Source organism: Tetranychus urticae, chromosome 1, assembly GCF_039701765.1.
Source record: "Tetranychus urticae isolate SD_2017Ah chromosome 1, NJAU_TeUrti_SD_1.0, whole genome shotgun sequence".
NCBI lineage: Eukaryota > Metazoa > Arthropoda > Arachnida > Trombidiformes > Tetranychidae > Tetranychus > Tetranychus urticae.
Genome location: NC_142958.1, coordinates 30,516,371 through 30,529,798, shown reverse-complemented (window position 1 = coordinate 30,529,798; position 13,428 = coordinate 30,516,371). Strand labels below are relative to the sequence as shown.

At 30.8% G+C, this 13,428-nt stretch overlaps 2 protein-coding genes and 1 long non-coding RNA gene across 4 annotated transcripts; 1 reads left to right on the top strand and 2 right to left on the bottom strand.

Moving 5' to 3' along the window:
* Window positions 1–394: 394 nt before the first annotated feature.
* On the bottom strand, window positions 395–685 carry LOC149094945 (uncharacterized). Its single transcript, XR_016197705.1, has 2 exons — window positions 549–685; window positions 395–488 (listed from the first exon to the last, which is right to left on the bottom strand). It is a non-coding gene; the product is annotated as an uncharacterized LOC149094945 (long non-coding RNA).
* LOC107361763 (monocarboxylate transporter 10) lies at window positions 484–10,278 on the top strand. Of its 2 annotated transcripts, XM_015928657.3 has the most exons (4): window positions 484–706; window positions 1,317–1,655; window positions 4,612–5,670; window positions 9,093–10,278. In XM_015928657.3, the coding sequence occupies exons 2-4, from the start codon at window positions 1,442–1,444 to the stop codon at window positions 9,632–9,634; spliced, it is 1,815 nt and encodes a 604-aa protein (XP_015784143.1). In that variant the 5' UTR covers window positions 484–706; window positions 1,317–1,441; the 3' UTR covers window positions 9,635–10,278. The 2 variants fall into 2 exon arrangements, with proteins under 2 accessions (XP_015784143.1, XP_015784142.1); XM_015928656.3 differs by lacking the exon at window positions 484–706 and having other exon boundaries at window positions 826–1,655.
* Window positions 10,279–10,331: 53 nt separating this feature from the next.
* Window positions 10,332–13,303, bottom strand: LOC107361286 (putative histone deacetylase 1-B). The gene is made up of 7 exons (XM_089265818.1): window positions 13,119–13,303; window positions 12,702–12,814; window positions 12,484–12,601; window positions 11,773–12,233; window positions 11,435–11,672; window positions 11,236–11,344; window positions 10,332–11,147 (listed from the first exon to the last, which is right to left on the bottom strand). The coding sequence occupies exons 1-7, from the start codon at window positions 13,165–13,167 to the stop codon at window positions 10,640–10,642; spliced, it is 1,596 nt and encodes a 531-aa protein (XP_089121944.1). The 5' UTR covers window positions 13,168–13,303; the 3' UTR covers window positions 10,332–10,639.
* Window positions 13,304–13,428: the final 125 nt, after the last annotated feature.

The window sequence follows — 13,428 nt, the reverse complement described above, 5'->3', positions numbered from 1 at the left end:
TAGTAGTCAATAGCAGGTTCACCAGATGATAAAGAAACATCTTTGGCATTTGTATTTTTTGTTGCCTTTATTAGGATTTCGTAGACACCGTTTAAATGGGAAGAGATGTTAAAATGGTAAAATGAAATTGAAATCGTTGAACTCCCAGGGATGATCATCTTGAATAAGAACGATTAACACAATGAAATTTAATCAGTTAAAAGGAGTAATGTCTTTTACCATGTATTGCAATACAAGTGAAAAAAAAATCTGCTTAGTAACAAGGTTTTAATATTAGATTGGATATCAACAGAGGGAGCCAGAATATGGACAATATTACTGCTTATTTTTAAGATGATAAACAAATCGATAGGTACAAATTCAATTTTCAAGGTTAATCTTTTTACGTTAAGGAACCATAAAAGCCAGATTTTATCATATATTTTCATGTTTCCATCTCATCTCTATCTGGTTGTCTCCCTGTCTCCTGGTATCGCCATCTTCCCTATCTAAACAATGTTATAAATGTGTTGCAAAAAAATTGGTATACTAAACATTATCACTCTTACAATGTAACAAGTTAGGAAACCCAAAAAGAAACCAAAATGGATCTAAAGGTAACTGTTTAGGATTACTTTTTGTAAACCATTATGGACCCAATTATAAGGTGCAAAGCAGCTGATGATGGTGACGATGAAGATGATGAAGGAGACGATTGTTAAATTGGGTAAGTACAACTATTATCAGGATGAAGATGTAGACGATAAAAGAAACCAGAGAGTGAGACAATTTTCTTGAGTGAGTTTAAGTAGGTATATAAACTGATGGTAATCCAAATACACTTTTTTATTCAACTCTTTTTTTCACTCTCGTTTATCATTCATTTTCCCTTCTTTCTCCGTCTTCCTTGTTCTCTCCCTTTCTCTTTTTTCCACCTCTCACTACTTTTTTCACTCTCTCTCCCTCTCTCTATCTTCCACTATAAATCTCTCCCTCTCTGTCTTTTTGAAAACCATAAATTCACTCTTCATATCAAACTCCAAGATTGTAAAACTCACAACTTGGATTTCACTTGTTAAACTGAAGCAACTTTATTCGAGATTTTCGTTTCAAAATAAACACTCAATACACACAATAACACACAAATTAATTTATCAATCTACATCATCTTTTCCTCTTCCTCTCCTCCTTCACCCTTTACCTCCCACTATTTTTGCTCAATCATTTTTACACCAAAACATACCATTTTCTAACTCATTGTTTCTCGTGGAAACCGTTTTTTTACACCCAATTTTTAATTACCATCAAACCTGTTGTCATAATATTCAACCTTCCAGTCAATATTAAGGATTTACAATTTACTATCCATTTTATTACCAACACTTTGCTTCAACTGTACCTCTGTTTACCGGTGTGATAATATTTAGATAAAAATTGTGGCACTATTGGTATTCAAGCAAATATGCATAACAACAGTTCAATTGGACATTGTCCAAATCATCGTGGTCGTTTAACTGATCACATCAAAAACCTGTTAACCCACCGATACCTTGTCATTCTTGCCTCCTTTTTAACAAACGGAATTATCTTCGGTGTTATCAATTCATTTGGAGTTCTCTATGTTCATCTTCTCACATTTTTCAAAAATGGAACCAAAGACGCTGCCTTTTCAACCTGTAAGTACAATCACAGATATCCATAACTAAAACCAAACCCAACTTGTGACCCAAATTTACTTTCACAATTTAACGATTATACCGTTAATATCACTGCTAGTTAAATCACATTGACTTCAAGCTGATTCAATCAATCATTCAATCTTTTTTTTGAAGACCAGAATCAGGTTAATCCTGGTGTTCTTACCGGTTTCATCTTTCAATAGCTTTTAAGATTTCCTTTCAATTTCACTTTTGGGTTTTGTTCATATTTTACTTTCCTTTTTTGCTCCTAAATTTCAATTCTCACAACAAACCAAATTGACGCTGATAACATTTGAAAGTTAATCTCATGTCATCATGATGACGATTAGGATCATCTCTTGCACCCTTGAAAAGGATAATCATAAATCCTTGACTTTTCTTCTCCTCTTTCATTTCCAAGGCTGATCCTATCCTCATCCTCATCATCCTCATCATCACCTTATTTTTAAGCCAAGAAACTCGAAAGAAACTGTTTCCAACTTATTACCTTAGCAATAGCTTGAATCATTTGTTAATCAACAATTACCAGCTAAAGTTGAACAATGAGAGAAGCAAAAAAACACTGATTTTGTTCAATGAAAACACAAAAAGAAACTGAATTTGCTTTCTCATCAATCACTTAATCAATCCCGATTGATCATAATTACACGATCATAATCACTTTCCCAGACTCCAAATTAGCACTTTTGCATTAGCTTACAACAAAATAACCAAAAAAATCAACAATCAATGCAGCAAAAATGGTTGACAATTAAATGATAATTTTATTAATCGACCAGCAAATTGTAATTCAACTTTAATTGTTGGCCTCGAAGCTATTGATTGTTGATATTCAACAAAAAGGTCAAACTTAAATTTAGTTAAATTCATTTCTGTCATTAACTTTAAACACTAGAAATCATTGAATTAATGAATATTTATTCAACTTGTTACCAAGTTATTAATAATATTTCATTCAAAGCAGCATAAAACAAATCATTAAATGTCTCAATTCATCAATATTAATCAGTTAATGTTAGGAAGAAGACTGAAATAATTGCTTAAACTGTTAACTTTTCATTAAATTGGAATTAATTAGAATCAATAATTGACTAAATTTAAATAACTGAATCAGTTAATTTGGAGAAGCATTTCTCGATTGAACAACATTTTCCATTTTCCATTGATCAAGATGTAATAGCAACTATTATCACCATCTTCATCATCCAGTTTAATCTCATCAATATCATCTAGTTGAGTCTAAAAATAAATAACAGTTCATTGGCAAAGATGAACAAAAAGATGAATTAAAGTTGAGTTAAATTTGTTTAAGCTTTACATTAATGTTGATCAGTAAATCAATGAGATGAAAAGGATAATCGCCTTTCACAAAATGTATAATAACACATAATGTTGATGAAAATGTTGATTAACTTTTCGTCTTTTCGTCCATAAAAGCAACGAGAAGAAAGAAAATGATTTACTAATTCTTCCTTCTTCCTATCATCATCATCATCATCACCATTGAGTATTAATTGACTGATAATGCTCAATTCCCTTGTTGCTTAGGGTAGGAGGACTTGCTATGGCTCTGACCTCTTCTCATCTTGTCCTTGTTCAGGATAATGATGAAGATGAACAAGATGAAGATGATGTAGATAATGATAGAAATGTATCTTCCTACTTGGATTGAATCCATAATGATAAGTAATGCAGTTGATCATCATCAAGCATCCGCATTCACACCAATCATTTGACTTGAGAAATGCAGCAAAAATGAGAAGTAAAAATTTCCATGTTAAAGCAAACGTCTAATTTTATCGACAATCAATTAATTGTCGAAATAGTAAATTTAATGGCGATTAAATGATCACTACAATTGACAAACTATTTAACCTTTCATCTGTTGATGTGTTCACTTTTGTTTCTCTACCTGGCAATTAACCAATTGCCTTGATACTCAATGGCAATGATCTTGGTTATAATGATGATGAAAAGCGATGATAGCAATGATTATTATTCAAAGATCAGGTTGTAAAATCGTAGCAACTATTTTCCTTGTTTATAAAACTTGCAGTTAACAGTTATTACAGTTTAATAATAAACTTAAGGTTGGCTAAATGAGTTCAATTAATCACAAATCATGGTCACAATGTAAAAATGTTGATGAGCCAAAAATAGATTGACAATCCAATTTATCTGTTTACTGTTGAAATTACTTACACTTTTTGTTTATTTCAATTTTTATGGATTCTCATGATAACATGAGCAAATATGAAACAAGCTAATCAGTTAATTGTAACAACAGCAAAAGTGGCAAGTTAACCCAACACCAGAAAACAAAACAAACCAGAGAGTCTTTAATTAAAATTTGGGTTCATTTGGTTGTTGCTTCAATAAGGGTTTTACATTGATTTGTTTTGCCACTGGTGACATTACGCTTTGAGTTCAAATCAATAATAACAAATCAAAATTGCTATTGTTACCTGATTATTTGAAAAATGGTTTTACTTTACAAAATTAACCTTGAAATGTCCATCAAAATATCCATTTTGTTCATTTGTTCACATTCAACATCAACAGAAGAGTTAATACAGTTACTCATGCAAACCAAAAAGTGAAACTGAAAAACAAAGTTATCATTTTGTTATAACCAACAACCATGATAACCTTGTCATTTGATTCACTGTTTTGGGTGAATAAAAGTTTCTAATTGATTCATTGAGATTCCCAGAAAATGGAGATAAACATTTGACCAAATAAACAGCACCAATTGACGTAATATCAGCTCAATTCAACACTTTGATGAACCAATAAAACTCTCAATGAAAGTAACATTGAACCTTTTTTTCACTCACAATTGAAACTAAAAATATTTCAATGGCAAAATTTTTATTCAAAACCAATCACTCAATAATTAATATCTTTCTCTCTCTCTCTCTTCTTATTTCAGCTTTGGTGGGTTCAATATTGATAGGAACAACATTTTCATGTTCAGCTTTATCATCCATTATCACTGATAAATTTGGAATCCGATCAACCACATTTATTGGTGGCTTCCTTGCTACTCTGGGAATGTTTACTTCGTCCTTTTCCTCATCCATTTACGAGCTTTACATTACTTATGGTCTTTTACTTGGCTTTGGTGTTTCCCTTTGTTATGCACCTTCACTGGTCATCTTGGGTCACTATTTTACTTCCAACCTTGGTTTGGTCAATGGCATTGTAACCGCTGGTTCCTCCGTTTTCACAATGATCCTGCCCATTTGTCTAAAGATGTTAATCAATCGATTCTCATTGTTTTTCGCTCTTCGCCTCTTTAGCTTATTAATATCAGTGTTAATGATTTGTGCACTCACTTTTAAAGAGAAACATGAATTTACCAATCATTCAAGCACATCTACCGAATATCGAATCAAAGATTCAGAACAATTTCCAACCACAACCAATAACAATAACAATCATCACTCCAAGAAAACACATTCAACTGTTGGCACCAAAATATCATCAAATTCACCTTCATCAACTGCCAACAGGAAACAAAATCTAATCAATTATACCATTTGGCGGAATCCATTGTACCTTTTATGGGTAATTTCAGTGCCAATAGCACTGGTTGGCTACTTTGTTCCCCACTTTCATTTGGTTAAACACGCTTCTGACATTCTGCCCGGTTCTAATGGTGAACTCTTAGTTACTTGTATTGGTGCTACTTCAGGAATTGGTCGACTTGTGTTTGGCCAAATATCAGATATTCAATCAGTTAATCCAGTTGTACTTCAACAGATTGCCCTGCTGGCCATTGGTGGGTCAACAATGTTGTTCACCATTGCCAAAAGTTATGTTTTACTGTTAATTTTGTGTGCCATTTTTGGTCTCTTTGATGGTTGCTTTGTATCCTTAATGGGTCCGGTTGCATATTCATTGGTCGGTAAGGAAGGTGCCTCACAAGCAATCGGTTTTGTGCTTGGACTCAGTTCAATACCCTTCATGCTTGGTCCTCCATTAGCAGGTAAACTCATCTTTCAAATAGTCAACTTTTAAATCAAGCTTAACCAATTAAACAAATTTACAATCAATTGGCCAACATGAAGCTCATTTTCAGTTTCAAGCTTAAACTTAATCACTCTTGAATACTCAAAGTGGAAACATGTGATATGTTGATAAATATATCTTTGTTTATCGCAATCATTTCACAATTAACAGAGTTTGATTGACATTATTGCATTATTTTTTTTGCGCTAAAAATGGGTTAAGCATTTGCAATTAACAAATCGTTTCATGTTGTATCAACATTTACATTTTGTGTTAACTCTTGTTGAGTATTTAGTAGCCAAGGAAAAATACCGTTAACACTTGAGGTACAACTTTATTCAAACAAGTTGACTCTAATTAACTAATCAGTGTAATTGACGGATTATTTGTTGATTACAAAATTGTTAGAGTAGCTGACAAGGTAAGGCCACTTCAATAACGATAAATCACAAAGTGTAAGTGTAATGAAGACATTGTCAGAAGAGAAACGGATTCTTCAGAGCAAATTAACTCTTTCCTTTTCATTCCTTTTCAATATTCAATTAATTACCTTTCTCTCCTCCCAATCATGCAGTTGATGATGATAATCACAAGTAATGAGTTGATTAAATATTAAGAGGATTAAGATTAATTGATTATGATTAACAACGTGAAGAATGGTTGGAAAAGAAAGTGAAAGGTTCTTCAGTTAAATTGTCAAACTCAAAATCTAATCTTACATGTCTTAAATGATCACGGACTTTGGTCAAAGCTACAAACAATTAAGTTTAATATCCTCTCAAGAATCCCTGTAAATTATCCGATTATCAATCAACAAATTGCCTCCAACAGTTAACAATTAAAAAGCATAAAAAGATTGAACCAAAAACTCTGCAAAATTTGACCCAAAACAAGAGTAAAGCTCAACCTAGAGTCGACATGTTTGCCCATCAAAAATTGTCTAAACCCTAGACTCACTCACTGACTTTACGTAAAAACATTTTGCTTTTTTTCAATGCAAATGAAACACTTAAATACCAGGAAATGAACTCAATTAATTTCCAATTAAACTTTGATTAGCAAAACAATCCTAATGAGTCCAAGTTGTTTACAATCAACAATTATAATTGATCAGCGACAAGATTAATCAACATTGAGTAAAATTATTGATCAATGAAACAACAAACAGTCCATTTAAAAGGGTAAACATTAAATTGAATAAAGTTAACAAAATCAAGTTTGATTAAAAATTGAAAGTGAAAGCTCATTTAATTAGCTTTGTAAATATTAACTTTAATTAAATTGATTTCGGCTTGATCACACTTAATACATGAACATAATGTTTATATAATCACGTGGCCCAATTGGAGTGTTTATTTAATTACCACTAATTATAGTTGTTATTATTTGCTATTAAAAGGTTCCTCTTTTGGGTGCACAATAATAATAACTGTTAGTGTAAATGTAGCGACAATTAAGGAAAGTCTCAATCAACAAGAATTAGATTAATGTCTGGTTCTGTTTTTCAAATTAAATTTCATCAATTATTGATTAGAAATAATTCCTTGGATTAATAACTGAATTAGTTATTATTACATTATTAATGAAACTTTCCTTTTCTATCAAACAAAATGATAACATTTACATGATATTGTCAACATTACCAGTATTATTATATAATCAATTGAAGTCTTTCATTATCTTTATTGTTAGTCTTTTGTAACAATTTGAATCATTTTTTAACCACAATTATGTAACAAACTTCATTTAGATGAAATCAGGATCAAAATTCAAGATGATTAGGCCTTTAGGCCTTAAACCTCATTAGATAATTCATCCTTTATCTTGACTCAACTCATACACTTGACTCTCAACAGGATAACAGCTACAGAAAATGAACAATTGCAAACAACCTTTGACCGTCTCATGAGTCCAATGAACAATTCATCGATTAATGAAAATTTTTTACCTTTTACCTGATTGTCAACCTTATAATTGACCTTCCCTTTGCTTTTCATTATTTTGTTTCCTTCAGAATTTTGTACTCAATTGACTTTGAATGTTCAGAATGTTTCATTTGTTATGATTTACAATTTTGCGATTTCCATTGAAATGTTGATGAAATGCTCGGTGTAATGTGGATTGCAATGAACATTAATTGAACATCAAGTATCAAAGTGAAGTGTTAACATGCTATAAAGTAACAATCAACTTGACAATTGATCAACTTGTTTGCTGCATAAACCAAAAATCAACAACTTTTAAGTATTAATCAGGTGAAAAGTTTTCCTTGAAAGGTGAAGAAAAGGTAAATTATTTTTGCTGACTTTCAATTATTTTAGTCAATTAAGGATGAATTATCGATTGATTGATTATCACCAATAATCTAGGTTCTTTCGTCTTCTCTTCAAGCTTTATCAACTTTAATAGTCGAGCAAAGTAAGGATTTGATTAAAGTCCCCACTCAATGATAACCAATTGCAACAACCTCTTGATTCAACAAAAAAAATCAGATCGTGTGAAGACGATCATGATGATCATCGTGATTTAGTAAATAATCAACATGATCAACATGAATCGAAATAATTTCACCAAAATTAATCATTATTTCACTTTTACTTTTAAAGGCATCTTTTTTTGTCGCATAAAAAAACTCAAAGGCCTTCATGAATTGAAGATATTTTTTCATATAAATGTTAAACTGTTAAATGTAATTAATTTTGGTAATCATTAATTATAATCAGTCAAATCAGGGAGAGAAAGCAATAAGCTATCAAATGATGAGCACGCAAATATCACAAGCCTAATAATCAACGAGAAAAGTCGTATTAATGTTTAATTACGCATTTTGAAGCTCAAATATTACATTTGTATTACATTTTAATCATAAAATTTCAACTTTACCGATATTGTTTGGTGATTAATGGCAATTAATTACAAATTAACGTCTAAATGTTTCCATTTTGTGTCCTTCATTTTTTGCCATGAGTTTGCTCAAAATGTAAGTCAATATTTTGGTCAATCTCAGAGTTGGGTGAAAATGATTATTCAACAATTACGATTAATCTTTGATCAAATAGTGATTGATAGACAAGTTGATTGAATAATAAATTGTACTTAAGATTTACAAAAACTGGTTAAATTGATTTTATAATTACAGTTTAATTTCAAGACAAACGTTCATTTGAAAAGATTACAAATTATCTAATAAGGCTTGAATCAATTGCTGTTAATTACTGAAAGATTGTAATCAATAATTAAGCTGAAACATTTGTTGACCAATGTTGAATAGTCAATGAATGTAAAATGACAATTGAACCAGAAATTATGGTTAACCTTGATTTACTGTTGAATAGCTTTAATTGTTATCAATTGATTAATTTTTCTTGCTTATTATTTTTCCTTATTTCCTGGTTTTAGGTTATTTATATGATTTAAATGGCGATTACTTTTATGCCTTTCTATTGGGTGGTTTACCTCCATTTATTGGAGCTTTAATTATGATTCCAATTGTGAGTATTCAACGTCGTCGTGCAAATCGCTCGTTAAAACAATTGGAGGCTAAATCAGGTGAAATTACGGCCACAACTGGGACAATCAATGGTTTTGATGGAGACTGTTCAGCAATGGCAACTGAAATTGATCCATTAACATCAAGCCTTATTAGTGATAATATTAAATCGCATTTTCATGATAATCATAAACTGTATCAACATAATCAACAAAATTCTCATCCAAATGATCTTCATCATAACAATCATCCCAATCACCATCATCAACATCAACAACAAATTAGTTGTTATAAACCAAATAATCATCTTCACAATGGTTCAAATCATCATTGGATTAACAATAGTAATGATGCCGATGAATCTAATAATTGTCCTGAGAATGTTTCACTTCTCAATAAACCTAGTCAACCGACTGTGATTTTGTGTGAGAATCAGTTTAAATCAACATAAAATAATTTAAATTAGTCTAGTTAGTAAAACAAATTTAGATAAAAAAAGAAGGCAAAAATTGAACACATTAATACGCAAAATAGATACAATCATGTCAATAGTGTTTAGGTAATTTCGTATTTCAATTTGTCAGTAATCAAATTAACAATTAAATTCCGTTTATTTTTCATCCAAGTGTAGTCCACTTTGCAATCAGATTTTATTGTTATTACGGAAAAATATTTTGCAAAAGTTAAACTCTATCGATATTTCTGATTCTCACTTGATTTGAATGGATATAGAGTTGATAGTAATATTGATATAAAGTGGTGTTTAACATGTTGAAAAAGCTCAACTGTGAATCTGAACAAAATTAAGTGAAATGTTTTCATTAATTTGTGATTTTAATTGTCATTGTAACATTTCTTTGCTATTAACTATTATTATTATAATTATTATTATATTGTGACAAGTTCAAAACATTTTGTGCCCTTCAAAATGGCCTATCAACTGACTTTTGATTGCAATTATTATAAGCTGCAAAAGCGCATCCTTTCACCATTATTATTTAAATGAAATTGATTGTAATTTTTAATTTCAAACATTAAATTGTTGGGATTATTTTGATATTTATAGAAAAATAAAAAATGTATTTCAATTAATAACTATTGTAAATGACCGACACGATTTGATTATTAATAATGAAGAATGAATAGAGTAGAGTGAAAAACAAAATGGTTTCTTGATATGAGATGAACTTAATGATGATCAACAATTTGTGAGCAGAACCTAATTAATACAAAATTGTGACATAACTCTACTAGATTTAGAGTATAAATCAATGATAAATATAAATCAAGTTGTAATCAATCCATCGTTTGCTTGTTGTATGTTTTTTTGATTGATCTTGAAAAATCTGGTTATTTAAGCAATTTCTATGCTTTAATGTGATCCAAATAATAAATATGTATATAATTATGATGGTTGAGATTTTATAGTTAAAATAGTCCAGATGAGTATTTAAATTCACGATTTCCGTACTTCAGCTTTTGATTCGCTGGATGACTCTTTTGTAGTACTATTATCAGTCACATTATCTCCTGAATCAGATTGATCCATTGGTGTCTCTTTTACTTGATCTTTACTTGAATCGCTATCTTTACTTGGTTCAGAAGATTGAGAAGTTGTATTTAAACTCGATTCTTTAACTTCTTCTTCCGTTTTAGTCTCTTCGGATGATTCAGCCGTTTTTTCATCGTCAGGTTTTTTGCCAGCAACAGCGTCGACCTTTGCTCTTTTTGGTTTACTTGGTTTATGGGAGCGAACATCTCTTCTACCATCTCCTTCATCTTCTGAATCTGAAAATTCTTCATCTTTAGCAATACGTTTTTCAGATGCTCTAATGCTTATTCTTTCATCAGGATCTTGTTTATCTTCATCTTCGCTATCATCATTTATTGCATCTTCTGGTATTACTGTTTGTTGAACTCCAGGAGCATGTGGTAACATACGGAGATTTTCATAAAGACGAGTCCTTATTGCGTGGAGAAAAAGAAATAAATTAATCAGATTAAATATTATTCAAATTAAAGATTTTACTTGTTATTAAACTAAACACTTACTTGATTTTTTCAAGATACTCAGGTGAATTTTGATTAGCCATATTTGATGGACTAATATGAAGTTTAAAATCAGGTCCAAAATACTCAAAGTAATCATTGTATGGAAGTTCTGAGAAGTAATGTGAGAAAATAATAAAAAATATTATAAAAAGTTAATAAAAGAAACATCTAGTAATCAAAAGATAATAAAAAAACATACCATTTGGTATTTCGCAGTTAAGAGCGACGGCAGTTTCATGAGTCCAACATCTAGCAACATTACGAATTGTATACCCACCACCACCAACAAGAAGTAATGGTAAATTGTACTTTTTAACAAATTCAACACATTTTCCATGCCCTTTCAATGTTAAATTGAAACAACCAAGCCTATCTCCAGATAATGAATCTGCACCACATTGTAAAACAACAGCACTTGGTTGATACATTTCCATAACCTAAGAAGAATACCACATACATGAAATACAATTAATCAATGAGTCAAACTTATTTGATGGAATTAGTTTATAATTTATAATATCTGTAAAGATTATTTACCTTGGAAATGAGAGGTTGAAATATACTTTCGTATGCATCATCATCAATACCATCACGAAGCGGGAAATTGACAGCATAATATTTTCCTTTACCAGCGCCAATATCTCTAAGATCGCCGGTACCGGGAAAATATTCTCCATATTTATGAAAAGAAGCAGTCATTACTCGATCTGTCGTGTAGAAAGCTTCTTCTACACCATCTCCATGATGAATATCGATATCAATATACAAAACTCTTTGATGATATTTAAGTAGTTCTAGAATAGCTAGAACGATGTCATTTACATAACAAAATCCGGAAGCTTCAGATTTTTTTGCATGATGCAGACCACCAGACCAATTAACTGCAATATCAGCAGCTTGTTTGTTAAGCTTTACTGCACCAGCAACAGATCCACCAGTTGACAATTGACAAAATTCATATAGACCGTCAAAAACTGGACAATCTTCTCCAACATTAACTGAAAATTAATTAAAATTAAGTTATTTGTATCTTAAAAATGAATGGAGAATATTTAAAACTTAACGAAGAAGAATGATCTGCCTTAATTAGGTTTGATTTACAACGGTATAATCAAAGCATCATTGCATTCTTCATTCAACCATGTGAGTCAGTTTGTCAACTCAGCACTATAGTTGAAAAATTCAATTTTTTTATGACTATGTTTGGGTATTTGAATGTAAATTTTGAATCGTAGACAAGTGACTTACATCTTTGCATTTGTTTGTTGTATTCACTCATATTATCAGGTCTGATGCTTCTTAAAAATCGAATATAATCATCGCTATGATATTTTGTCATCTCTTCTTGGGTTGCTTTGTGTGGTCGCTAGAATTGAGATTTTTAGAAATTATGAGCAAATAAACTCGAAATGAATTTAAAATAAGTTACCCGCTGAAAACAGAGGTAAAAATAACATAAAACATACGTAGATTTCCATTTTACGATATAATCCATAGTTCAAGACTAAATTATGGGCCATTCGTATCCTGTGAGGTTTCATTGGGTGGCCTTGGCCATAATAATAATTTCCAATATCCCCTAAACATCAGATATAAAATCATATTGCATGAATGGACCAGCATCCAGATGACAGCCGGCAAAATGAAAGATTAAAAACATAAAATATTAGCAAGAGTGGAAAAGATAATTTTATAATGAAAAGATAACAAATAGATTGTCAAATGAAATAGAAGAATATGTGAGATAAAGATTTAAATGAATAAATGGAAATAAAAGAAATATGAATCAAAAATAAAGAATGAACAGAAAAAAACCAGAGAGACCAAAGAAAGAGATGGCAATACAGGGAAACGAGAGGGTAATAAAAGCTGATACAACTTACCATCATAATAATAGCAAACACGTTTCTTACTATGTTGCGAGGTTGTCATTGTGCAGAAATTAGTCACTTATTAATTGAAATAAAACACAATTCGATAATAAAGGATAATTTAAATATTATGAATTAATAAATTGCAATAAATGAGTTGAGAAGGAGCGGAATCAGATTACCACTTTGACTGCACAACTTGATCTGTAAATGATGAGTGAGAATAACTTATTCAGCTAAACTCACTACCTTTTGTTGGTTATTCTCACTGCTACCAGAAAAGCTTTTTGCTCAGAAATAAATTATTTAAATAATCACATTG